General features: G+C 41.6%; 1 protein-coding gene across 2 annotated transcripts in view; it reads right to left on the bottom strand.

Annotated features, from left to right (window-relative positions):
* Nucleotides 1-26,277, bottom strand: part of LOC147216893 (glucocorticoid receptor-like) — a 63,374-nt gene extending 37,097 nt beyond the window's left edge. The window contains exons 1-2 of one of the 2 annotated variants that reach the window (XM_086176754.1): nucleotides 25,824-26,277; nucleotides 23,128-24,362 (exon numbers count right to left, since the gene is read on the bottom strand). In XM_086176754.1, the coding sequence (XP_086032880.1) occupies nucleotides 23,128-24,353 (1,226 nt within the window). In that variant the 5' untranslated portion in view covers nucleotides 24,354-24,362; nucleotides 25,824-26,277. The remainder of the gene's footprint in view (nucleotides 1-23,127; nucleotides 24,363-25,823) is intronic. The other variant, XM_086176753.1, reaches the window with a different exon arrangement.
* Between the last annotated feature and the right edge of the window lie 1,089 nt (nucleotides 26,278-27,366).

Below are 27,366 nucleotides of genomic sequence, written 5' to 3'. Positions count from 1 at the left end.
CTGCCTTAGAGTGGAGCTGTGGTTCAAGGCTGACTGGAAGGATTTCATTTTTTCTCTTTCTTCCTTTTAACTTTTTCTTTTTCTGACAAACACACGCACTTTGTCTAACACTGAACATCTGCGTTAGATCTTATCCGCCAAGTGGTGATGCAGCGTGAACCGCTGACATCAGGATATTAAGCCCTCCAGAACACATGAGATTTTATCTAAATTGAAGACGATACTGAAAAAGGTCACCATTTTTTGACTGCCTCGAGAAACCGACCTTTTGTGTTCACTTGTAGCTTATGAAGTTGGACCTGTGGTTGGTAGAACATCTCAGTGACAAACAGATGAGGAGAAGAATTGGGTGCGAAATTATGAAGATATTTTTATAGTTATTATATTAGTAGCACATTTATATCTTATCAAGCGTTTTAACTATAGTATCGGATGGATGGATGGATGGATGGATGGATGGATGGATGGATGGATGGATGGATGGATGGATGGATGGATGGATGGATAGATAGATGGATAGATAGATAGATAGATAGATAGATAGATAGATAGATAGATAGATAGATAGATAGATAGATAGATAGATAGAATATGTATAAATAAAAATAAAAAAATGAAACACACATAAAATAAATATGTAAAAACAAGTAAAATGAAAATACAGAAATAAAAATGAAATCAAATACATAAATAAATGAAATGGGTATACATAAATAAATGAAATGGGTATACATAAATAAATTAATAAGTAAATCAATCAATAAATGCAATTGGGAAAAAAAAACAGTGCCTTGTCTTGCAATAAGGTGCTCAAAAATCAAAGCATCTCCTTGTGGTGGTTCGTTTATTCATCCTGCATGTCAATCACCTTCCACTGAGGAAGGTGATTACACATTACAAACACAAATCCCAAACCCTATTAAAAATGTTAAAAAATCCCACATAATTTTTTTTTTCAGGGATTATAATTTCATGTAGTCTGGATTTGATCCCCGCTAATCCTGCTTAATTCATTCTTCATGTCTCTGCCTTTGTGCGAGAGACACTTCAGCGGCAGATAAGACTTTAACCTTCGTCCGTAGGGGCAAAACATTACTTTTATTCAGCTATACCAGTTTTTAATGCACAAGGAGGTTGCCCTTTAGCTGTTATCGCTCTCACACAAACACACACACACACACACACACACACACACAGCATGAACACAGAGGCCAATCATTAACCTGCAGAAGTACACTAAAATTGTTCGGGCCGACGAACCTGGAGAAGGGCGGCGACAGAGAGTTCGATCGACGTCTGGATTTTGGCAAAGTCCACGGCGCAATGCATCCGGCAACGAGAATCCACGGGTGGCAAGTTCCAGCCACACCCCCCAGAGTGATCTTTGGCCCCCAGGGATCCCGCAGATGTTAGCTTTCACTCGGGGAGAACTCCATGACCAATTGCCGCGAAGGATAAAGAGGCTGATATGTATGGGAAAAAAAACACCTTCCAAAACCGAGGGTATCGCCATTTTACCGGGCATTAGCATGAGTAATTTAGCTGTTCTGAAGTCCAAATCAATCAAAAGCATGATCATTTTAATTCATTTTTACAATTGTCCAAATTGACAAGAATAGCTTTTCACTATTCAACAGTTTGTCTCCATACAAGCCTTCAGCCGTTTTGGTATACATTAAAATATGGCAGCCTGCATGGGTCAATCATTTCCTCGTTGTTTCATCCAGATTTCTTCCCCCTGATATGGATGCAATAAAGGTTTACCCCTTTTTTCTTAGCAATATATATATTGTTTTTTAAGCAACATACATAAATATATTCTTTTTTTATTGTCATTTTTAATTATTAATTTTTTCAAAATTTCATGTCCAGACCCTGATTCTTGACGCTACCCCTTTCTCTTTTTTTTCCCTCCGGGATGAAAATCTAAATAAGAAATAAATGTGCACTCTCATTTCAGATTATGTAACACTGACTATGCACTACTGAGAAAAATACCACTGACTGTGTTGCATGGTAGCACAGAAAACAACAAAAACAAACAACTGTAAAGTAGGGTTTTTTTTTTTGATCAATAAAAAAAGAAAGGGCAGAACATAACTATTCTTTCGCCCACGTTGTTCTGCGACTTGTTTGGACAGAAAGGCATCACGTCGGTCATAATAGCCCCAGCATAAAAATAGAAGCAGCGGTATGCGACTAAATATTCAACAATGTCTCTAAATTATTAGCCATCTTTACACTCCCTGACGTCTACTGTGTGGCTATGACATGGACAACATGACATTCTCTAAATTTTTTAATTTAAAGACAAATAGTAAGGGGCATGCTGTACTTTTACTGCCGTTAAACCTATTCAGAGTGCTTTCCGAGCTTCTCGGATATCATAGTCACCAACATGGAAACATTGGCTGCTACCGTGGCAACAGCGGTAAATCATCAAGACGTGTGAGTGAGAGAGTGAATGGTTGTATATCTCTATATTTGATATGAATAAGCGAGTGAATAGTTATGTGTCTCCAAATGACATGTGAATGAGTGAGTGGTTGTATGTCTGTATGACATGTGAATGGCAGAAAGAATGGTTGTTTTTCTCTATATGAAGCCCTGCAATCCGTCTGCGATGGATAACAGTACAAGATAAGCAGTACAGCTAATGGATGAATGAATGAATGGATAGATAGAGGGAGAACTGGATGGCTGTTGTTTACAAATGAAACAATAAGAAGATATTTTACTCATACTTCCATTGTACTATACAGTATACCCTTCTTTTTCGCTGGGGTTACGTTCCAAAAAGAACCCGTGATAGACAAAATCCGTGAAGTAGAAACCTTATTTTTTTTTACAATTATTATACAATTAAATACTCTATTATACATTACTGCTGTCGTCCTTATGTTTTTTTCTTCCTTCTTTATGGAACAAACGGAAGATTCATTAATTCCGTAATGCTGACCTAAGGCCGCATAGCTTTTACCTTCCCTTAGCATGTCCAGAAGTTTAACTTTATCTGCGATAGATAGCATCTTCCACTGCCTTTTGGGCCCTGCCGCAGGTGCTTTTGTCGGTCCAGAGCGTCTTGTCAACATTATGGGTTTTAGAGAAACTCAAAATTGCAAGAGAATTTGCACGTACATAATGTAAATTTGGCAAGCTGTTTTACGTACGTGTGCATATTAAACTGCAACCTTGTTGACGCACAGGTAGAGAAGAAGCAAAGTGACTTTTTAGCCAATCAGGATGCAGAACACAAAGGACGATGCAAATCCGTGAAGTAGCGAAACCGTGAAAAGGAAACCGCGTTATAGCGAGGGATCACTGTATATACATATACATATACATGTACATACAGGGGGTCCTTGATCTACGTCATCCTTGACTCATGGCAATTAGACTGCAAAGCACTCATCCCATAAGTATTTTTGTAAAATACATTTTGACTTGAAGAGGTTTGATGTAAATTCGAACACTGCTCGGCGGATCTTGTTTGTGAACCACGCACCGCGTGTGCTCTTTGTTTTTGGATTTAATTTTTCTCTAATTATGTTCACCCTTTCATTTTGCTACGGCCTAGTTCTGTCTCTAGATATAGATGTATGACTTTGGGTCGTTTTAGGTCAGGTTTAGGCTACGGTAGTTCCGCCTTTTGCGACGAGGGTTGAGGCAACATCCGCATATCACGCCAGTGTAGACGCCCACCTGGAAGGGCATACCACATTCCCGACCGACGGCAGCGCATTCTCCTCAACGTGGGAAGCAAGAACCGAATGAAATATTGCCCGACTTTACCCTGACCTCAATTATTTTCTCGATTTAGCGCAACACCCGATGGGTAATTATGGTTTCCGAGCAAGGATGCACATTCAAGTCAATCAAGCCTGGCTGATACGAATACACATGTCAAAACTGCTTCCTCCTAAACAAAAGGTCCAAAACTGGAGGCGAAGTCACAGCGTCAGCAACCGACGTGCATATCCATTTTTTTCCAAAATGGATATACAGTTGATATCCTCACATCTGCTATTTCGAGTAAGTCTACAATCCCTTTTTTGAAGTAAACCATTGAATAATTTCACCATGAGATGTTACCCAGAAGGGTGACATCCCCCAGATGACCAAACTAATAATATCACAACAATATCACTTTCAACTTGGGTTTCACTTATTTCATTGCCTGTTTATATATTGTATAGTTATCTTATTGCCTATTTGTATATTTAATACATATTGTCTATTTGTACAGTTTTATAGTTGTATTGTCTTCCCAGGACTACAGATGGAAATTAGCTATGAGCTACAATCTGGTACAAACGTCTCTGCCTTTGTGCTTAATGTAATTGCACACTGTCCTTATAAACTTTTTAAACTAAACTAAAACTAAAGCTAACTTCTTATAATATTCACAATACATAGCATCACAGGGATATACAATGGCTACATTCAATTTAACCATATATCGTCAAGGCCTACATTTAGACCTTTGGAGGGGGTTATATATGGCTTGCAGTTATTTATTTATGGTCACAGTATTTTTTTTTTTTTCTGCCTGTAACCCACTCAATTGGGTTATTCCTGGTTCAATTCCCGGCTCCTCCTAGTGTGTCGAAGTGTTGTTTAGCAAGATACTGAACCCCTAACTGCTCACCTGGTGCCGATGGATGGCAGCTCATGCTCATGGTTCATCCATGATGGGTTAATTGCACAGAGCGAATTTCCCCAGGAGTGATTAATAAAGAAATAATTTTGTAAAATAAAAAAAACTAACAATGATAACGTCAAAAAAACATTTATATATCACCACTGAGCTGTGCTGTCAATCTACTTTCTGTACAATTCCAATGTAGCCGATTGGACAATAAATTGCAGAGTAAAGTCTGAAGGGGGCCTGTGTGAGCTGACCGTCGCTTGTTACTGTCGTCCTTCCTTTATTAATATAAGATCAAAATAAAAGAGATAAATAAAATAAAATAGGGAGGACTTGTTACTTGAAAACAAAGTAACAAAGTAATAGTTGCATGGACTTTGTAGAAAAATAAAGACCGTAAATGTTATTTTTTTCTGTTTTTTGGGGGGGGAGAAAAGAGTAAGTAACAACAAAAAAGTATTTGTAAAGAAAAAAAATTGAGCCTACGTGAATCATTCTGTTCTTTTCCTTGTTATCCTCTTGTTGAGCAACCTGGTTTAAAATTGCTTAAGTAATTTTAAGTATTAAAAACAACACTTGCAAATGGTGTTGTACATTGTATTGTATATCTATTGAATTCGTTTTACAATGAGTAGGAATTGTTTAAAAAGCATAGCATAGCATAGCATGAACCTCACCACACGCCACTGATGCAGGGATGCACCGGCGCAACTCAAGAGACAATAATAGCCCAATAACAGCAAATATTGCCAACGAGACAACAACAACAACAATGCCGTAATCAGTCATTTACAGGTGTCAAGCTCCACTTCTTAGTTCAGGGCCCCAAAAAGGGGGTCTTCTTCCTTATCACATGGCATCACACGCCGCATCGCCCACCACCGCAAGTAAATACACAAATGCCGCAATCAGTAGGACACATTCATAACACGCGAGGGGAGAGGGGGACTCATTTCTGCTCGCACAACCAAAGCGACATTCCTTGTCATGGCTTCGAGAACCTTCGCTCGCTGCCTGTTAGCCAAAATCTGCTAACTTCTGGATAATGGCGGATGAACTTGACCACGGAGCACAGCGCCGCGGCAATGGCGTCGGGAGATCGGCGTGACCGAAGCGTAGCCAAGGCTGTCTCGTCACGCCGACGTCAGGCGACAATCCCACCCCCCCCGATGGTTTCGGACTCCTGATCACCAGCTTGTGACCGTGTCGCACGCTGGTTATTACACCATACTACATCCTTTATACTCAGGTTTAACGGCTCATCAATACACATGAGCGTCGATTGCGTTGAGCGCCATTGGTTTAAAGCAATGCTGTTAAAAACAATGCCAAAAAAAAAAAAAAAAACATGTTTTCTTTCAAATCCCCTGAAGGACATTTCATTTAAGCCTAACAACCAGTCAAAGAAAAAAAATTGTTGAATCTCCCGAGGAATCAAACGCAATCTAATCTTATGAGGAAGACAATTTTTGGGGGAAAGTACTTCAGTTCTGACAAACGGCAGAGGAAAGCGCGAGAGCAAAAAGAAAAAAAAAAAAAAAAACACCACTTCCAAGACTTTTTCTTTCTTCAGACTAATAAGACTGAAAAACGTATAAAAAAAAAATCCAGGGGTAGTTAATTTTGTCATTTTATTTATTTTTTATTATTATTAGTATAATTTGTGGAATGCCAATGTCAATTTCAATTTAATTTATATTTTCTTGCATTTTTAACACCAAAGGCATTAGTGAATTTAAAAACTGCTGAAATAAGTGCAGATTTTTTTATAGTCTTAAAGAATGCGGGTCAAACGGCGAGCACAAGTTGTATTGCTAGTTTTTGAAGACGCGAGCGCAGTTTCCACAAATTTATAACGTCATCCCTGCACCTCTAGGCTAAGGAGGGAGGCAGGGTTATGGCTGTTTTATGGCTTAAAGAAAAAAAAAAAAGGAATATATGCTGATGTTATGCTATGTGTGCAAGGTGAGCCATCTCACAAGACTGTCATGACCACTCCCGAGGAAATTGTTAGAAATGTTTCTACTTCTTTGTGAAAAATATGGGCTGGTAACCAAGTAGGCAAGAGCTACAGAAAAATCAGATTTCTCTGTTTTGTTTTTTTCTTTGCCATCCAGCCCCCATGAGTCAAAAAAAAAAAAAAAAAGTCAATTACCTAATTTTTTGGGAGGAAAGGGATTTTTTTTTTTATTTCTGCAAGAGTAGCCCAAGTCCGAAGTTAGGGGACATTCAAGAGTTTATGACCTACTCCTGGGCGAGGTTACATAACGCCATGCAAACAACCAAGCCTCAGACAACGTTCACAGAATGGAAAAAGCGAGGTCTGGGTAAAAAAAAAAAAAAACGCGAGGGGAAACTTATCATTAGCGATATGAGCGGGATGAAATGAAAACAGAAGTGTGATTTATTAAAACAGGGATGGGGGGTTCGCGAGGAAAAGGCTGAGGAGAGGGACTTTGGCCCAGCTGGATTGCGGCCCATTAACAATAGGGCTTATCTGGTTCGTCCTTTCTCCTCCCTTTCCTCTCTCTCAGAGGCCACCAGACAAATGAAGGGACAACCCGTCTCTGTCTCCGTCTCCGTCTCACCCAAAAAAACACGGTAAAGTAAAACCACCGGCTGTTGGGGTTATACATTTTTGCATATACATATACATAGACTTCTTGGGTTTGACCTCTGAGGTCACACATCCAACTGCTCCCGGTTGCTGTGACAACTTGCTCTTATTTTTCGAAAAGTCTCGAGTTACTCGCCAACCGCCGTTTTAGTTGTAAATAAAACCGTCCACCACAGCAGTAACGCAATACATCGTTCATGTATCTTGGAAAACTTTTTTTTTTTAAATTTTTTTCCCCTTTTTATTTCTTTTTTAAGCCATATTTACATCACGTGAAAACATCTGCGACCATTAATCCTGAAAGCTGTAATTCCCCACCCCGTCAGTCCCATGATCCACCGCCGAAACAAAGCCGGATTCATATGAGGCATACAATAGAAAATACATTTTTTCCGGTGTGTTATTGGTTCTTTTTTTTTTTTCCCCTCCAGCCGCAACGAAGCGATCCGATAGATCCGGTGGACTCCCGTCAGTCCTGATGTACACCGACACGAGAGGAAAATGCGCGGTACACACTCAGAACATTGAGATCAGCGGCATAAACTTCTAGGCTACGATCTATTTGTCCTAAGTCGGAATCAAGAAATAAGTTCTTACCGCTTTTAATCCCTCTGCTGCGGCTCCACCTGGCACTGGTATATATAGTAAAAGCATTATTTTGTTTTTTATTTCTGCATTAAATTTTAAATGAAACAATGAAATAATTTAATTTTAAATGAAATTTAGTTTAGTTTCTTTTATCTGAGTCCAAATTTGGAGATTAGTGATCTTGCAAGATTAAATAATGTTACTTATATTAAACACTTTAATTACAATAAAAAAAAGCAAAAGATAATTTTGCTGCCCTGTTGCAAAAATCATATTAAACAGGTTAAAATAAAATATCTTAACTTGCCATTCAATTTGGTATATAGATAATTGCCACAGATGGCAAATCTAAGCCCGACTTTTTATATCCAAAATAGGAGGACCCAGACAGACAACTAGCATTTCATTCGAAAAGTAACCTTCAACCCAACATAAGTATATACAGATACCAATTAATAAAAAAGATATGCATTTTATATACATACATATATATATATATGTAAACACACACACACGCACTAACACACACACACACATATATATATATAAATAGAGAGAGAGAGAGAGAGACAGATATTTTTTTTCTTTTTCTTTTTTTTTGGTTCTTGATAGGAGTTTTACAATGGATCGTCCTCCCATCAGGAGACCATACAGTCCTTCATCATGTCCTACAGGCTTTGATTACAGGGTTTTTTTTCCACCGGCTGCGGCAAAAATTCAAAATGACAGGGAGTCAAAATATAGGAATCCTTTCCAAAAATGTAAAGCTTTTATTTTTAAATAGTGCATGCAGTGCACCATAGTCCCCCATGCACCAAACAATAACATATACTCAGCAACCTTGTAAAATGTTTCTGTGGAATTTTTTTCCCACTCTTTACCAGCGACATCTGAGTTGGGGGCTGAGGGAGGTATAACGATTTTATCAATAAAAAAAAACATTATGATAAAAAAAGATACCAATATCCATATACAATAGGAGGTACTAGGAGGTGGAGAAAGCCACTTTGGAATCAAACATTTCTGGTTCGATTGGCAGCTCGTCCAAATGTGTCGAAGTGTTTTTGAGCAAGACACTGAACCCCATGGTTCATCCGTGATGGGTTCATTGCAGAGAACTAATTTCTGAATATTAATGAAGGATAAATTATAAATAACCTGCAGAGGTGAGGCAGGCAGTACTGTGCCTCACCTGAAGGGGGCTTGAGACGAGGCAAAATAAAAAAAAAAATCGTACAATATTGTTTCGATATTCAACCAGCTTCAAAAATTGATTAAAGCGGCGGAACGTTATCATTTCAAAATAATTAAAAGTTTAATAAAGAGTCGAAATCAGAAGTGGTTTTACATGCTGCTTGATATATTTTTTTATTTGTTTGGAAATAGTAGGAATTGTTCAGATCGCACGCAGGGTGCATTACACATCTGCTTTAACCACTGTCTCTTCTAAATATGACTCCAAAGGAGTTTAGAGCTAGTGAATGTTCTTTTTTTTTTTTTTAAATGTACAATAGATTTACGTGAGGCGAAAGTCAAGAGGTAATTCGCCTCTTACTCTAGACAAAATTTTACTCAACCATTTTTTAATTAATTTTTTTGCTGATCCAACCAAAGGAGCTCTTTGTCCACTAGGGGAGTGGGGGATTCACAGGAGTTCAAGAGTTAATACGGTGTAACTAACATATCAAAATCAAAAAAAAAAAAGGGGGTGAACTTCGGTGAGCAGAAGTCGGACTCTATGCCATCGTGGTGAATAACAAGCAGGAAGACGATTTGTCGCCGGTGATCACAGAAAGCGCTTCGTTGCGGGTTGGGGTGAATAATGCATCCCAATCTTTTTTATTTTTAACTTTTAAGGTTTTTACCAGGGACTCTGGAGGTCAATGCAGAAAATTAGGTTAAAAAATAAATAGAAGAAATGTTTGAAAAAACAATCCAGATAGATTGCCAAGAATGGATCCTTTGTTGGAGGGTATTTTAAGTGTAAAAACTGCATTGTGAGTGGGTCCATGGAAGAAATTAATGCAGTACAAAAAAAAAATCATTAAAAAAAAAAAAATCTTGAAATATTGCAAGAAATTGAACCTCTAAGAAATCAAAAACACAAAAATCTATTACACAAAAAAATGATAATTTACTCAACAAAGTTCGTAAACCTCAATTGTTTAAATATATAGAAATATTTAAAATTGCAAGTATTTTAATGTGCTTTGCAGGCAGTACTCATACACGTACTTCATATTGTACGGCGTTTTCCAATAGTGCTAATCTATAGTGAGGCGCAATAAAATGTATTTTCGCTTTATGGTGTTCAACAGATTAAATTATCCGACGCCAACCTTTGCTCACTGTGTTTTATCTTTTAAATTAGTTTGCAAGCATGCAAAGTCTCTTGTGGAAATTCAACTGGGGAGGAAAAAAAACAAAACGTTGGGACTCAAAGAGGACATAATTATTCGATAATAACCGGCAGACCATCTGATCCGTCATCGACATGTGTCCCCCCACGACACCGTGGCTGGACAAAAGTTGGCAAGTTACGACTGACGGACAGGCATTAGCATCACAAGCACCCTTTAAAAATAGTAGCTTGGCCTTCGCACTTGCTGCACTTAAAATAGACGCTGCAGACACGGCGGGGTGGCTTTTTTTTTTTTTTTAAGAGTGACCGCATGAAGGTTATGAGGTGAGTCGCAAACCAGGGGAAATCCAAAACAAAGCTGAAAAAGTTTTGTTTTGTTTTTGTTTAACCAATGCAATCTACAAATGTGTACAATAGGCGTTCGCTGAGCTTTCACAGATGCCAGTCATCCGTGTAATTCAGGATGATCTCAACCGATGCATCAATCCTTTCGAATACACGCTACTTCAGATGCAACCGTAATTTGCCCGGACTGGTACAAAATAATTGTAGCCGTTTATGTTCTGGCTTTAGCCACGTTTAGATTTTTGTTCATTTGTTCTTCTTTTTGTTATTTAAATAGAGTAGCTGTGCTACTCCCTGTCACGTGGACAGGGAGGTGGCAACAGTAGGGGTGTGTTTGTGTGTGTGTGTGTGTATGACAGCAACATGGAAAAAGGTTTTCACAGTTAACTGTTTCTTTTGCAGCAGCCTGACGCCACGCACACATTTATCACAATGTATTCAATCCCCACTTTTTTTTAACCCCCCCCCCACCACCACCACCACCATTGTGACGCCGCTGTGCAGATTCTCAATTTGCAGACCCCCTATGCTACCTCGCCGCAAGAGTGTGAAGAGTAACTGCTGGGAGTCTATCGGATAAAAGAGCACCGATAAGCCCCCGAGCACGGACAGACCATCATATACAATGCCAGATTCTGAAAATAAAAAATAAATAAAAATTAAAAAATTAATAAATCCTTGCAAAATGTGGCTGATGTTTGTAAATACCTCTATGTGTGGAATGTTTCAACCAATTTTGATACATGGATTTTCTATATTTATTTACTTAATCATTAACTGTGAGTATCAATCAAATGCACATATGACTCCAAACTCCATTTTTGTTCTAAAGGGGACATTCCGTATTTTAATGTTTTTTATTATAAGATATTAATTAAACTACACCGCATTATTTTTGGAACAAAAAGTACATCATTGCAATGGCTAATGGGTACACAATGTTCCATTCTACTAAAAGTAGAAAAGTAAAAGTAAAAGGTTTGAGTTTAAAAGGCAGACATTTCAAAAGTAAAAGTAGTACTTTTCTTACTTCTACTAATCAAAAAAAACATATATATCTATGTTGTTTCTTTTGGATTTGGATTTTGTGTACGTGTCTATGTCTGTACAGTATCCTTGAGTGTTGAATAAGGGGCCTTAAAATATGTATTATTATTTCATTTGTATTATATTATTATATTGTTCGATTATTTCGATTATCATTATTATTAATATTCTTCCCTCTCCAGTTTTTCAAGTCTGCATTTTTACCGAGTTCCGTTTGTTCGCTCTGTCCTGCTCTGTCACGACAAGCATTCTTCCAAGAGTTACTGTCAACCGTCACGGTTAAAAAAAAAATTGATACATAATTTGGTTTGGGTATATCTTCTGTCCAATCTTGATAGTCAAAATCGAATTTTTTTTCTATTATTATTTTTTCTCTCAGGGGAAAATGACCTTGGTGAAGGCCAAAGTTAAGCTTTATTTTATTCTAATTGATCCATAAATACTTCTCTGAAAGCTACACTTACATTTAAGCTACTTTATGTAACATCTTTTTCACAGACGGACATGACCAGATGTTATTCTCTGTTAATAACTGCGTTATTACATACCAGATGAGTAGAAAACACAATACATTGAACTATGTGGAAAAATAAGTTTACAATAATAAGAAAATCAGGAGAATCTTATCTCTGGTGATGCTCTGTTTCTTTACCTTCTTTTTTTTTTTTTTTATTATTATTATTCAGACCCTATATTGCATAACCTAACTCCCGCACACAACCAGGAGCATCCAGATAATATCCAGAGACTTTTCCACTCAAGGTTTTTAATCCTCCCTAGCGCATGCGATAACATCAATTGGTTAAAATGTTATTCCTTCTCATGATTTTTCGAAGAGATTTTTTTTTTTTCCGGTCCAACAGTTTCTGAATCTGGCTTAATTCAAGAGACACTAGTTGCTCAGGAAAACATACACACACAGAGGGAAGTAGGTCAACTCCATCTGCAATGGCGAGACCTGTGTTAAATCTCATTAATGGCACTTTGACCGAGGGAAAATTAGGTCATTATCAGTTTTTTTTTTTTTTTTGTTTGTTTATTCCAGGCGCAGCTAGCATGGATCGTACGATTACATAGGGCGCAAGTTCAAACAACAGCTTAGGGGTTGAATGTTAGCCTCCGCATGTACAGTAACTTCGGCCTGGATAAATCATTGACCAGTCCGCCGGCACAAGGTCCTCGCCGTTGTTTGGTGACGACCTGAGACGTAACCCGATGTGCACATGATGCAATTAGGGCTCGGGATACAAAGAGAGGATGTCTTGACCCACCGCCACCCCCCCCCACTCACCTGTCTGTCTCTTTATCTCCATGGTTGCGCAGCAGAAAAAAAAAAATGTGGGTCTGATGTGAACCATCACTAGGATCAAATGTATACTTGATATAGAAATTTCATTTGGCAATTTTTTACCATTGATATTGTTAATCATATATAACTCCTTAAGTTTTGCATCGATGCTTTTAGCACAGAATTATATAGAATAGGGATTTAGCCCTACAGGCATATACAAGGCTATAACAGGAGTTTAAGCCATAAAATAAAATAAAATAAAATAAAATAAAATAAAATAAAATAAAATAAAATAAAATAAAATAAAATAAAAATTGGTTAAAAAAAAATATTGTGATATTAGGAGAATATTTTTGAACTTCATTTCCATGATATATGCAATGTCAAATAATAGAAATATTAATGTCATTATCAATCGCCACAGGAAAATGTTAAATTCCGCTTGAAAGGAGCGTATCTGATATTTTCAATATCATTTCATGTGTTGGAAATTTTATTTTTGAAAAATATACCTTGGGGGGAAAAAAATGTGAAAAAGGGAGAGGTGGATTTAGAAAAAAAAAATCTAATTCTAGGGTTCACAAGAAGCTTAGAACTAGAACCCTTGTATTTCACGGCGCTGGAGAAATTCACACTCCAGCAGCTCAGAGGCTTCTCGTCAGACGGCTCCGGACCTGCAGGCCTCTGGCCGAGTGGAAACTCTATACCTCTTTTCTACACGAGTGACCCCGGAGAGGAAACAAACAAGACACGGCAGATTAAATGTAAATATTCTAGTTCCAAATTGAGCTCTCTTACATTAATTAAGAGCGATCGCCTGCTCTTTAAATAACATCCAGCACACCCGGAATACTCCTTCTCCTGGATTCCTCCTCCAGATTAAGGGCATTCCCCTCTGTGCTGAGTCTGGAAGGAGGGATTAAACACAATCGCATCTGCGTGGGACGAGTGAGACAAGGAGAGAGAGACCCACATTCGGCCAGACGAAAAAAAAAAACAAAAACGCAGCAGCAAAAAAAAAAAAAAAAAAAAAAAAAAAAAAAAATCACGGTAAGGGAAAACGCGGATGCGGAGGAGTCCAGCAAAAAAAATAAAAATAAACGTGCTTAGGCGCGCGGACGACTATCAATGGAAAGACAGGCGAGGCAGGAAATTCCAACATCTTGATTCATCGATCGGTAAACGAGCTTCAACATGTCAGAGAACTTGTAGGAAATGCAAATGCAGAACTTATGAAACCTCTTCCAGCAGAATCGCAGTAAATTTCACCATGATCGAAAAAGATGTTGCAGACTCATTTTACTTTGATAAATACTGAGTCAAGTACATGGGCTCATCGGGGAGTTTCTCATATTGTTCTCTCGAGTTTTCCCACCTTCATGACTACTTTTACTTCCTGTTGTTCCGACTGCGGATCGTTTTGTTCTTTTATGAGAGGGTTTTTTGCAACGGGAAAGGTTTGTGATTAAGACTGTGTTTGCATGAACCATTGGGGCGTACGCTGAAGTATTTACAGAAACAAGGGATCCGGCAATGATCTTTCCCCTGACAATCAAATTGTTTTTTTTCCCCCAAGGCACGTTCAAATCAAACAATTCCAACCAATTGCCGATTCTTGATTGTGAGTGTATGTTTCGAGCCCATCGAAAACAGGGCCTCTCGGTTTACATGTAAAGATTTTATGCAGTGGGCCTTTTACCAGCAAGATGATACTGTGATTCGGGTTTTGGAAGAGAAATAAACAATAAAATAATACAAAAAAAAAAGAGCCCTGAAAAAAAACATCTGCATTTTATGGAATTTCATGAAAAAAGTACATATGCAAAAAAATGTGATGTCATTCTGAAATGTTTCGTTAATAGTGACAAATATTGTGACCAATGGTAGGCGTGGACCAGTGCTCGCTAGTTGGTTGGACGTTGGTGGGCCTTCGCTCTGGGTTTTTTATTTTATTTTTATTATTCGCTATTTTATTCTTTATTTTTATATAGAGTTCTCTTTAAACTCACTTTAAACTGTGAGCAGGAGCTGCTTTCAACAAATCGCAATTTCCCCATTGGGAATAAAGTATTCTGATTCTGATTTAAAGTCAACGTTAGCGGTCGAATGGCTCATGTTTGGGTGTTTGCTTGACCCTACGTGCGTTTATTGGAGCGCTATCTTGTGCTTGTCACTCATTACCTTGAAAGTGGACCGATTTATATTACCCCAATGTAAATGTGAATTGTATATTGCAGAGTCCACTTTTATTCAAATATTAACCACTACTCATCCATGCCGCTTTATATATATATATATATATGAATATATTCACTGCACCGCTGGTGATTGATGGCTGTTTATGATCTCGTATTGATCGAGCTCAATCCAAAAACCAATAAAGAGCATATCATGCTGTGACTTACACCCCTTGTAATGCCCGTGAAGTTTCTTTTACTTGTGTTTTCAAAGTTCTAGGAATTTGAGAATGAGCATGTGAGGAGCAGAAAACTGGTTGGCGGATACGGTTGTTATACTTTCTGCATATGTTATGTATCATTTTGATTAAAATAGTAAATTGTTGGTCAAAGTATCAGGGGACTGAAAGTGAAATTTAGAAATAGTAATAATAATCATAATAATAATAATCAGACCTAACGTGCCTTTTACCCCTTTGACAGAACCGTAAAGCATTGAGCATTTGCATTGCACTACATGCGGGCTAAGTGGACGTACACCTTTGTAAGTTTGTTGTGTGTTAGCACAAAGTAAGAAACTTATAACACACTCTCTACAAAATACCTTACAACGGCATAGTTCTAAGAATTGTCTGGCTCCATTTTTATTCCGGGAACCACCCTCCCCCCCAGGGGGAACCTCTGAGTTTGGCATTGCCACAGGGTGTAGAGACCACAGAAGGTCCCTTACAGAAGCTCGCACCTTAAGCCCAGCGCTAAAAAACAAACGACCGCAAAGAAGGCAAAGATGACACAGACAACACTGACAGCAAAATCCCGCTATTAGCTAATTCGCAAGCCCTTGAAAACCTTCTTTGGTGTAGTAGGCCAGAGGAAAATAGACCTCTTTATTGCACCATTCCTCACCAGTTCTGTCCATTTTGTCGCAAGTCCCAAGAGATCAGCCGACCAGTGACCGCAATGGTTTTTAAAGAGAAAAGGTATCTGGTAATGGACGTAGCTTATGAGTTCCACCGATCACCAAGTTACTTATGAAAACATAAAAAAATCCTTCCTTGAAGTTGGAGCTAAATTGTTCTATGAGCAAGAGGTCCATGGTTCCTTGTTCATATTCTTACTGAAAGCAGAAAAAGAGCCAAATTCTTGAAAAGATTCTAGGAACACAAAAAGAGTCTGTGGTGGAAAAGGGCCGATTGACCTGATAGGTTCAAATGGTGCCAGTTGACTGATCACTACAAGGCGTAAAAAAAATCCTGTTGTAAAATACAAGTATATATGGAAAGCAGGCATAACTTGTCAGCCTCTTTACCAGGATATTTTGTAAATTTTCTTTCATTTTCTTTGATCAATAAATGCACTTCCCCAAAAAAGGGAAATGGGGCAGCAACCCAAGGCTCTATAGCCAGTGGACTCTGCACTTCCTGTTTCCTCACAGAGCTCCTGCCAAACACAACAAACCCAATCCTCCACTCATGAAACGGAACGCATCGGTTTTACTCGCAGCTCTCTGCTCTCCTGATGTACGATGTAAGCACGGGATATTCCACGCAAAAAAGGAAACGCTTCTCTGGCAACCAGGTTTGAGTATGCTTTAATTTCTGGCCAAGCCAGGGTTCCCACGGGTTCTAAAAGCATACCCTGCACTCGGGCAAAAACGGTGAGGAAATACTGCTCTTTACCGGCAGAAACATTGGAAGGGTCTGAACTCAACTCGGGCAGCCTTATGTCTCGACCGGTCGGGTTAAGAAGAAAGAGACGGACCGAGAGATAAAAAAGTGGGTTTAACACTGGCCGACCCTTTCGGTCAGCATCCTCCCAGATCTACTCCGTTCTGCCATTTCCTAAATAAAAAATAATAACATTGCAAGGCCTCCATTGGCACTTTCTGCTCTTCGTTTTAAAGGAATGTATGTAAACAAAAACGTGAGAAAAAACTGAGTTACAATGTGCTGAGCTAGCGGTTGCTCCTTCACTGGCTAATTGAACAAAGCCTGATTTGATCTGGGATAACTCAGTAAGTCAAAACTTTAGGACACCGGAGTTTAAATCTTTTGTAACAAAATATTCATTTGTGGAATTTCACAATTTCCCACTTTGTTGTGGGTAAGGTGCAAGACCAAGCTCCACCAACACACACTCAAACACATACGCACAAACACATTATCAATAATATCTATAATTGATATAAACATTGATGCCTTAGCTTACATTTTTTGGCGATGTCCTACATAAAGGATGCGTAAAAAGTACGCCACCTGGCCCTGAAACACCAGCCTCCCGTACCTTCACATCGCCCAACGCAGGGGTAGTAACTTGTACAATTTGAACTCGAGTTACCCTGAAAGGCTGTCCAGAACATTAAGCAGTGGGAGGGGAGAGTGCAGGGTGACTTGTTCAGAAATTAAGCCCGTCAGAGCTCGGCCCGAAAGTAAGTCAACGAACGAGGAAGCCAATATGTAGCCCGCTCGATTGTCGACATCAGATGGCGATTCAGTTGTGAAGTATTGATGTTTAAACTGATGGGTCGTCAAGTGACCCTCTCGCCCGCCGGCCCTCTGAGAGAAAGTGCAGTAACATAAAGTCACTGAAAGTTGTCTGGAAGCCTATTAAGTGCCTGGCACTTAGTCTCGCAGAGTGGATTGGGCAGAGGGCGGGGGCATCATCTTATGAGATTAAGAATCCAGGAAACGGAGTCGAAAAAAAACCCAACTCTGACCTATTTCAGGTTCAGTAAGTTATGTAATGACTATTGAGGAAACAGAGAGTGACACTTCCTGCATCATTAGGATGGGTTTTGATTTATTTTTTATTTTTTCTGAACAGGAGGCTGAGAAAGGAAGCCGTAAGTGTATAAAATGTAGCTTTCAAAAAAAAGCAGTTGAGAAAATGATCAAAAAAATAATTTGGGTGCACAAAAATGCGCCCTTGAAGTCCAACCCCCATCCGGCCGGGCCATTTAAACCAGTGTTATGAAAGCGTACCGCGTTGCCAAAAACCTTCCATTTTTAACAGATTGTTGCAATATGTCAATTTTGCTGAGTGTCGACTTTCTCTGCTGATGATGAAGGCGAAGGAGAACCGGATGTTGGCGCATTTGGTCTGTTCATGTTCGGAGAGTCAGAGAACACGTTGGATTTAGTTTTCGATGTTCGGGCGCACGCAATACAATTTGTTTAAGACCGCCAATTCATGACAGTAGCGCAATAATTCAGTTATTATCGTGCACAAGGTTACACGAAGGGGTTCTAGAGCTTAGGGCATTGGACGAGAGGCGGGGTTCACCCTAGCCTGCTCGCCTGTCCGTCACAGGTCTACATACTGTATACCATTGAAAAATACAACCACTCACTCTAAATACTCAATTTAATATCTCTACTGAAGCAACTGCATATTTTGGGGTTGTGGGAGGAAACTGGAGAACAAACTCCTCAAAGAAGGACCCCCTGCCGAAATAAAACCAAGGACCTTTTGCTGTGAGGCCAAAGCGCTAACCACTGCAACCACTTCAATAAAGTATCTCTACACTGCCGACTCCCAAATATTCTCTCCAGTCTAATATTAGTATATATTTATAGTTATGTCTATGGGTGTCAAGAATTCTAAAAGGCAATCGATTCAAACAAAGGTACACATTCGCCAGGAATAACAGACCACCTCCATTTCGGTTATGCATCAAATACTCAAATTTCAGTCATGAGGAGTTTATATGGGAAATTTCTGCAATCACGTATTTCTTGCCAATGTCAATAATTTACAACAGCAATGACGTGCTGGTGTGTATAATTAAATCACAAAGAAATGTTTTAGGTATGGAATTGAAAAGTCAGTTCTCCTTCTACTAATACAGTCCATATTTTCAGGTTGCGTGACTGCGAGGCACTGTGTGTGTGTGTGTGTGTGTGTGTGTGTGTGTGCATGTGTACGTTTGCATGTCCAGGTCTCTGCTTTCACTCTGCAACTCCAGCCTCCAAGTTGACGAAAACGAGCTGCGGTTGCTCGAAACTTTCAAGAGCACATTGGATGGAAGAGAGGCTAAATTAGCGGAAAAGAAAGAAAGAAAAACTTCAAAAAAAAAACAAAAAACAAAAAAAAACAACGAAACGCAGGGTTTCAAAACCCCGGAAATTGGCAACCTATTGTGATACCGGAATGAAACGTTCACGACCCAAAAGGGCCTTTGGGAAATATGAAACTCTTCCATGCTAGATTGAGATGCATTGAGATTGTAGTCCATGAAGCAATATTATTATTGAAAAAAAAAACCTGCGAGGTTAAAATATTCAGAGAAATAATTGAGCCCTTAGCTATCTCACGAGACCCTCTATTAGGTTGTACATCGGGTAGACTATTTTTCTTCTATAAATTTTTTAGATGGTATTTATACCATCGCCTTATTCAAATAACCTAAGTCATTTTTTTTTTCCAATTTTGGCAAAAAAAAAACATTTTTGTCGAGAAATAACATGGGCAATTATTTGAAGAAGGTTATGTAATGCTATGCTATGTAATGATCCATATGGGCGGGATGCCAGTTTCTCTTACTGTGTTTCAAATCATGATTTATATCAATATCTATATAAAGTAACAGTATCATCATGAAGAAGTCCTTCATTTTTTTTTTTTATCTAATATATCAAAAATGATGTGACGATTCTGTACACGTAGATCAGCGCTTTTTGAAAGTGTGTTTGATTTTGTCCATTTAGATCCGTGCTTTTTGAAAATGTCACCTAACTCTGTCAAATTTAATTGAGCGATCCTCAGCTTGCCAATTTAGATCAGCGCTTATTTAAAGTTTGTGCGATTTCGTCCATGAGGATCTGCACTTTTTGAAAATGTCGCCTAACTGTCAAATTAAATTGGACAAACCAGGGAAGCGGCTTGCACCCCACACACACACACACACACACACACATTTTTTTGTGAATTACACCGGGCAGGTGATAAAATACATTAGCAATTTGAATTACAGTCACTCAACAAAGATTTAGCGATCCCAAAATTAAGATTATAGCTGCAAATCCCTAATATTCGGATAAGCCGGCCCTGGCCCGGGTTGCTACTCCTCTGCAATTTGTCAGAGGAGGTAAACCCAGTGTTTATTTACACATTTGTGTTTCACGGCCACACAGCCGCTGTTGCTGCCACTTCACCACTTCAAGCAACTTAGGTGTGATTACAACTCAATCCCCCATCCGAGCTAAGATAAAAAAAATCAAGTATATCACAATAAATGTCCCGTGCACGTCTGTGTACGTGCGTCAGTACAGCGCGGGCTTGATCTCACGTTCTGACTCAGCAAACCACTTCAAACGTGACATAGGTGAGGTGACGTGGGTGTTTGCACCAGTTGCACGCAACGGAGATCGACAGGGACGAGTGACAGTCTAAGGAGGGGAACGGCTGCTGAGGCGGTGCAGCAGAACGGATCTGTACACGTGGCCTCCCCGGCCCGTCTGTGTGTGTGTGTGTGTGTGTGTACACAGCCAGTCTCGCCATCCGCGGCTCTCTCTGGCACACACACCACAGCATAAAAAAAAAAAAAAACACACTCACACACGCAATATTTCAAACCTTTCAACAAACTCAGACAGGAGGATGACTTGCAATTTGAAATTTAAGGTTATAAAAGGGAGCGGAAAAATGTAAACAGTGATGACAGGGGGGCCTCCATTGGTGTGCTGACTAGCGTGGTAACCGTCCCTATTTATTTTACATTTCCCCAAGCACAGGAATGAAACGCCACGACGTCCAAGCAATGCTTTTTACGTAACCCTATCTGCAACATTAAATCCAACAGTCCTTATAATTTCCCGGGGCTGCAACTACTATTTTAAGTCTACAACTGCTGTAACTCAACTAGTCAGATTATGAATTTTGCTGAAAAAAAACAAACAAAATTTCATAACTATTTTCACAAAGCTTGTTATTTATTCAAATTGACAATGTCAAAGATTCAGATGAATGTAAGAGGGCTCATTCTGAGCTACTTCGATCGGCTATGCTGCAACATTGCAGGATACACGCAACCACCCCTCAACTATTTGGTGACTAGTCAACTAGTCGTTGCAGCACTGAAATTGACCAATATCTAATAAATATAAAAAATATAGAGGAATACAGAGAGGAACAGCCTTCAAATTTGCTGGCTTTCTGAATTTTTTGAAGAGGATTCTTCACTCAGGAAGAACTTCAGTCCTTAAAGAAGGTCAGGGCTTGTTTTTTGTTTTTTTATTTTAATCCAAAACACTCCCTAAATCTTAAAGGTTTTTTTTTTTTTTTTACTTTTAGAAATAGAAAGAAATATTACACGACAGACATTTTATTGCCTGTCAAGTATTGGGTTTGGGGTGCAGCATGGCGGTGAGACAGGGCCACAGCTTTTGCAGACGCGGCATGAAAAACGCAGTTGTTTTTCAGTTAAACGTGATTTAAAGAACTATGACCGAAAGCATATGAGGCAGTCTAAAAGAGAAAATATAAATAAAAGCGGCTAAATCCAGCGAGAAAAACAAAGCCAATCTGGCGATCTACTTAGCTGCGTTCAAGGCGGTGAATAAATCCGTTTCAACCGTCCTCCACGCCCGACAAGTTGTTTTTTCTTTTAATCAGATTGTGACTCCAAGCTGCAGTCGGACGTGTTCGCCAGGTACTCTCCTTACGAAGCATGTAGGCCGTGTTCGTCCTCACATGACTGTCAAACATGTCAAGCATTCTGTCTATTGCTATTATTCTCTCAAATTGCCCAGTTTTCTAAAAAAAAAAAAATTGTAACACCGAAAGTTAGTTCAACAAACAACTGCTCCCGCACATCGATCCTTTTATTTTGGGCGTTAGCATCGCTCCCGCTCCTTGCCATCCCTCTTCCGTATGCATGTAGCGTTGGTACGTCAAAGATTTGGCGAACAGTGACATGTCTCACTCTGAACTAGCATGACTTTGCATCATCGCACAATGACGTCACGTACAACTGCTAAATTAGCCACTTGCTAACTTTGTTGACAAGTCATCGCAGCCCTAGTTTTACGGTGAGCCGCCTGATCAATCCGACACTAAATCGTAGCACAGATAAGCACAACATCAGGCCGAGGAGTCGCAGAAGAGGAACAGTATCCTATCATGCGACATCTTCCCAAATCCAAGATCACCCTTTTCGCCCAACAGATTGGCTGATGATTCAAGTTCCAGTGAAACAGGAGCTAAAGCTAGCTCTGAGGCTAGCGGTTCATGCTCAAAACACAACTATCGAGGCGGGAATTGTTTACTTCAGACTCGGCGTGAAGCCTCAAAGACGATTAACCGACCAGCCCGCAATAAAATCTCAACAATTCCACACCTCCAAATACATCTAACACTTCCCATGGTGAATTCCCCGGCCGTGTGAGTTTCAGACCGAAATCGCGCAAACGACAACATTGAATCATCTTAACTGGTGCTGGCGCTTCCCTCTTCAGCACGAGGGTTACCACGGCGGTTTCTGTCACCAAGTCAAGATCTTAAAAAACGCACATGGCGCTGCAGCCTATCCTGACTTTTGTAACTTTACGCACCATCAGAACGTCTGCCGTAAACGATAATAAAAGTTGCGCCTGTCAATCATCTCCAATCATCGCGTGACTCCGATCAAAGTTATTGAATGTTTATGTAGCTTTATCAAAGGGAATGCTGAGTTGCAATGTTTTTTTCCCATCAAGTGTAGATTTAAATGCTTCCAAATATGGAATTTAATGCTATTTAAATCTATTTAATGACCCGCAGAAACCCAGCAAACAATCATTCACTCAATCATTCGCATGCCGTATAGAAACATGCAATGATTCACCCTCTCATTCACATGGCTGAACAACTTTATCTCATGTCGATGGACTGCGGGAGGAAACCCACTGGGGATAACAGGAGAACATGAAAAATCCACACGGCCCGTGGAATCAAAACCTGGGGAAGCGGAAGCGCTAACCACCGCCATGCTTAGAAAAAAGGCTTCTTCTTGCTAAAACCTACGAACAAAAACGCTAGAAATGGAAGAAGAGAAAAAAAAAAAATGCAACATACCCGGAGAAGCTGACGGAGAATGTCGCCAACGCTGACGAGGAGGGAACCCCGTCGTCGGGCCGCTGCAGCATGGCGGCCTCTCCGAACCTGCTCCCCCTGATCCAGCCATCGCCACCCGGCGGCGGCAGGCCGGAGTAAACGTCGAAGGGCTTCCGATCCGGCTGGCTCACGGCGGCCGGCGGGTTCGCCCTGTACGGGTAGGGGCCCGTGTCCATGACCGGAGGCGCGGCGGCGGGGCCGCCGGCGTGAAGCGGACCCGCGGACCTCTGGAGACACTGCGACTGGCAGAAGCCGGAGCCGTCCAGCTTCTCCTGCTTCACCACGCCGGGCGTGCGGATGTGGGGGAAGGAGTCGTCGGGGTCTTTCTCTTCCTTGATGATGACGCTGGAGAGGAGTGACGCCGGCGGCGGCGGCGGCGGCGGCTGATGCTGAAGCTGGTGTTGCTGGTGCTGGAGGAGGTGATGCTGCTGCTGGTGGTGATGGCGATGCATGGACTGCTGCTGCTGCTGCTCCGTAATGTTTCCATTAGTACAGTTCCCATTTCCCATGAGGTTCTTTGTTTCTTTTGGCAAGCAGACAAGGGGACCACCGCTGCCGCCGCCGCCATCGTGGAGGATGTTATCCAAGTGCGCCACCTCCGAATCCAACTCAAAATCACTGATTCCGGGCAGAGAGCTGGGAATGTCCAGGTTTTGCCAAATCTCACTCTCCTCCAGGAGGCGTCCGGCGTCGACGTCCAAATCGCACGCGTGCGTGCCGTACGTTTCCGCGCTCTTATCCAGGGGAAACCCGCCCTCCTGTTTGATGTGCTGCGGAAAAAGGTCGGGCAGGGGGCGGTTGCCCAGGACGGACATGTCCGAGGTGCTGATGACAGAGACGGGTACCTGGTCCGGATCGGCGAGGTTCTGGCTCAGCAGCGTCAGGTTGTCTTCCATGGCGAAGGCGGCGATATCCCGGTGATCCGGCGGTTTTTGCATCCGGATCATTTTGGCCGCTTTGACGTCCGAAGTGTCGCACGGGACAAGAGGCTGCGGGGGCTCGAAGAGGCCTCCGAGATTTTCGGCGACGGCGGCGGCAGGCCGGCGCAGGGACCCGGGGCCCGGCAGGTGCAGCAGCGAGCCGGCGGCATCACCTGCGTCTCCTCCGCATCCCCCCGCGGCTCCCGGCTCCACAAATGTCAGGCTGTCGTCTCGATTACCGTTGCACTTCAGTCCACCTTGATCCATTTCTTTATCCTGTCAGGACGCGAGAGGGGCGGGGAGGAGGGGGGGTCAAAGAGGGCAACAAAACAAAGGGGGGGGAGTTATATAAAACAATCAATATCGACACATAGGCCCTGTATCAGGGCAAATTTGTTGTCAATCAGCCTTTTCCGAAAACAATTTCCTGTGACTTGTTATGTTTTTTTTTTTTAGGTGCGAGTGAGCTAAGCCTAATGATGTGCAAGGGAAAAAAAAAAGTTTTTTTTTTAACTCCTAACACTTCACTGAACTCTGCCCTCTTTTACTTGAGGCAACACGTGCAGGACATGCCTGGGCAATACACAGTGTATGTGTGTGTGTGTGTGCGTGTGTGTAACAGGCACATGTCAGCACAGTCACCACCACCATCACACTACCAACGACAATAATAACAAGCACAACGACAACAATAACAAGAAACTACTGAGTTTTGAACCCTGCTGCAAGGCGACGGTTGAAAGTCCCCCCCCCCCCCCGAAAAAAAAAATCCAAAACACGAGATCGACAGATGAAACACTTTTTAGAAACATTTTAAAGAAAAAAGCGACCACTACACTTGCGACCTTTGCGCGACATCACATATTTAACTACTTTTTTACGCTATCCACCTCTATGTGTAATAACGGTGTAATAATTGTTTATAACGCATTTATTACAGTTGTGGTGGCGCTGGGGGGGGGGGTCTATTTCGTTTTTCAGGTCTTTTCGGACTTGACATTGCACTTCCTCTGCGCGTCTCCAGCCGCAGCGGCGCGCAGGCGGCTCTAGCCAGGCCCACACCCACCCAGCCCCCACCCAACCCACCCACGTGGTTTTATCTGTCACGTATATCTAGTTTCCTGGTGGGAGATAGAGATGAGTTTTCTTTTTCTTCTTTTTCTTCTTAGTTCTTATCAACACTTTTTTTTTCTTCTCCCCCCCCCCCTCCGCACGGCACACCCACGCCTACAATGGACACCGAAACGCTCCGCAGTTTCCAAAACTACAACACACACTCCTCCAGATGACCCCCCATACACACACACACACACAAAAACACGACCCCGAGACGGGTTCCACTTCGGTGATCGTTCGCGTGTCGACACAGAAAGTTTTCTTTTTTCTTTTATTTTTCGTCACTTCACGCACTTTCGTAACTGCGCTGCGTGACGCGCCATTAGCGCAACCTGTTGGCTGATCGCGCACACCTACTACAGGCTTTTGCGGGTAAGTGAAGGGGAAGGGGGGGGTTGCGGGGGTGATCCGGTGCAAGTTTACCCGGCGATTTCGCTGAAAAACACCCCCTCAACACACACACAAACACACACACACACTCGCACGCACACACACACACATTTCACCCCCCCTCCCTCTGCCTCCGCCGCTCCATCCGCTCCACTGTTGACATATAAAACGTCTAAAAACAAATGTTGCCCCGCCGCTCGCCCACCCAACCTAAGAAAAAGTAGACCCTACCTGCGGCGAGGAAAAAAAAGGATCCTGGTCGTCAAATTAGGTCATCTCCTGTCAGACGCACTTAGAGAGGGGGGTGGAGGGGTGAAGAGCGAGCGGGAGAGAGAGAGAGAAGAAAAAAAAGCGCTGGAAATAATTTCAAAAATAAAAAAAACAATAAAATCCCACGCAGTTGTGGCTTTGGAAAAAAAACAAGAGAGCCTTCCTTGCGTCGGGGAAATGTCAGCCGGTCGCTGTCCCCCCTCCATCCCCCTCTCTCGCTCTCTCTCCCCCCTCCTTGTGGCAGGAGAGAAAAAAAAAGAAAAAGGAAATCCACGGCGAGACCAAGTGTCTTCTATCTAAAACTCCCGACACTGATCTGTGACCATAAAATGTCCAAAATAAAAAATAAAAACAAGCCCGATCCGCCGTGCGTCGATCTTGTCGCCAACTTGAGAGCACCGTCGCTCCTGCTGGCGGAAGAAGGACGGGGTGGGGGTGGGGTGGGGTAAGGGGGTGGGGGGGGGTTACAGGGGCGGAATCCGCGGGCGAAGCGACAGATTTACGGCGCAATATTTGCGCTCTTGCGCCAGCGGCCCCGTGAGTTCGTTATATAATATGACCGCGCTGTCCTGGCGCACTCGACTGCACAACTCACCAGGCAGGGCGGACAGTTAGTTCGGCGCTGTCAAGCTTGCGCTGTTGCGGGCGCGTCACTTCCGCTTTGACCTTTCAAAATAAACCCCCCAGCGTGTTTATGATCGTGATGATTGACGCGCGGGTGCGGATATTATCGCCAAACCCGCATCGAAAAGAGCTAGATTTCACACCCAAATTCCACGATAAACATAATCCCGCCCGTTTAATTGATTTTTGTTTTCGATAGGGGTCTTTTATTTTCTCCCTCTTTTCGAATGGAGCGATTTCCCCTCAGCGCTGTGCTGCGTTGACGGCGCCTTGACGGAGTCGTTAGTTTGACACTTGCCGGTGAACGCCCCTTTCCTCGGCGAAACTGCTAAGGAATCTGTCAGAATGTGGCCTCCGTCGCCCACTGCTCGGCTCCACATGGCGTGGGCCGGGAATAATCCACCGACCGAGACTCCAAAACCACCTTGTTGTGCAACAGAAGCGCCGGGTTTGGTTGATCACGTCTGCAGCAATAGGGGGAATTCTTTTTTTTTTTTCCTTGTTAGGGCATGAAATCATGATAAGGCGACTGGAATCTCCTCAAATTTTGAAATGGAAATATACTGAGCAGAACTTTAGAGAAAAAAAAAGGGGAGTGAGTGAAGTCAAACCACTTGTTGAAACTTTTTTTTTTTTTTTTTAACATGTCAAATTTGATCACAGTGGAATTTACCACTTACATAGATTAGGAGAAATTACATGGACGGGGTTTTTTCATGCCGAAACCGAGACATGCGAGAGGCGCACGGAGGAACTTGGAGCCGTGGAAATACCTACTGCGTTTTCAGGGTCAGCACCAGCCCAGCACCTTTTTCGACATTTCGGCTATTGCACAGCGGGGGGGACGAGAGGTCAAAGGTCGGCTGGGGAATCATAATAC

Source organism: Fistularia commersonii, chromosome 29, assembly GCF_037954325.1.
Source record: "Fistularia commersonii isolate RoL2024-O1a breed Wild chromosome 29, RoL_Fcom_v1.0, whole genome shotgun sequence".
NCBI classification, from domain to species: Eukaryota; Metazoa; Chordata; class Actinopteri; order Syngnathiformes; family Fistulariidae; genus Fistularia; species Fistularia commersonii.
Note: the sequence above shows the minus strand (reverse complement) of the source record. Positions and strands in the feature narration are given on the sequence as shown.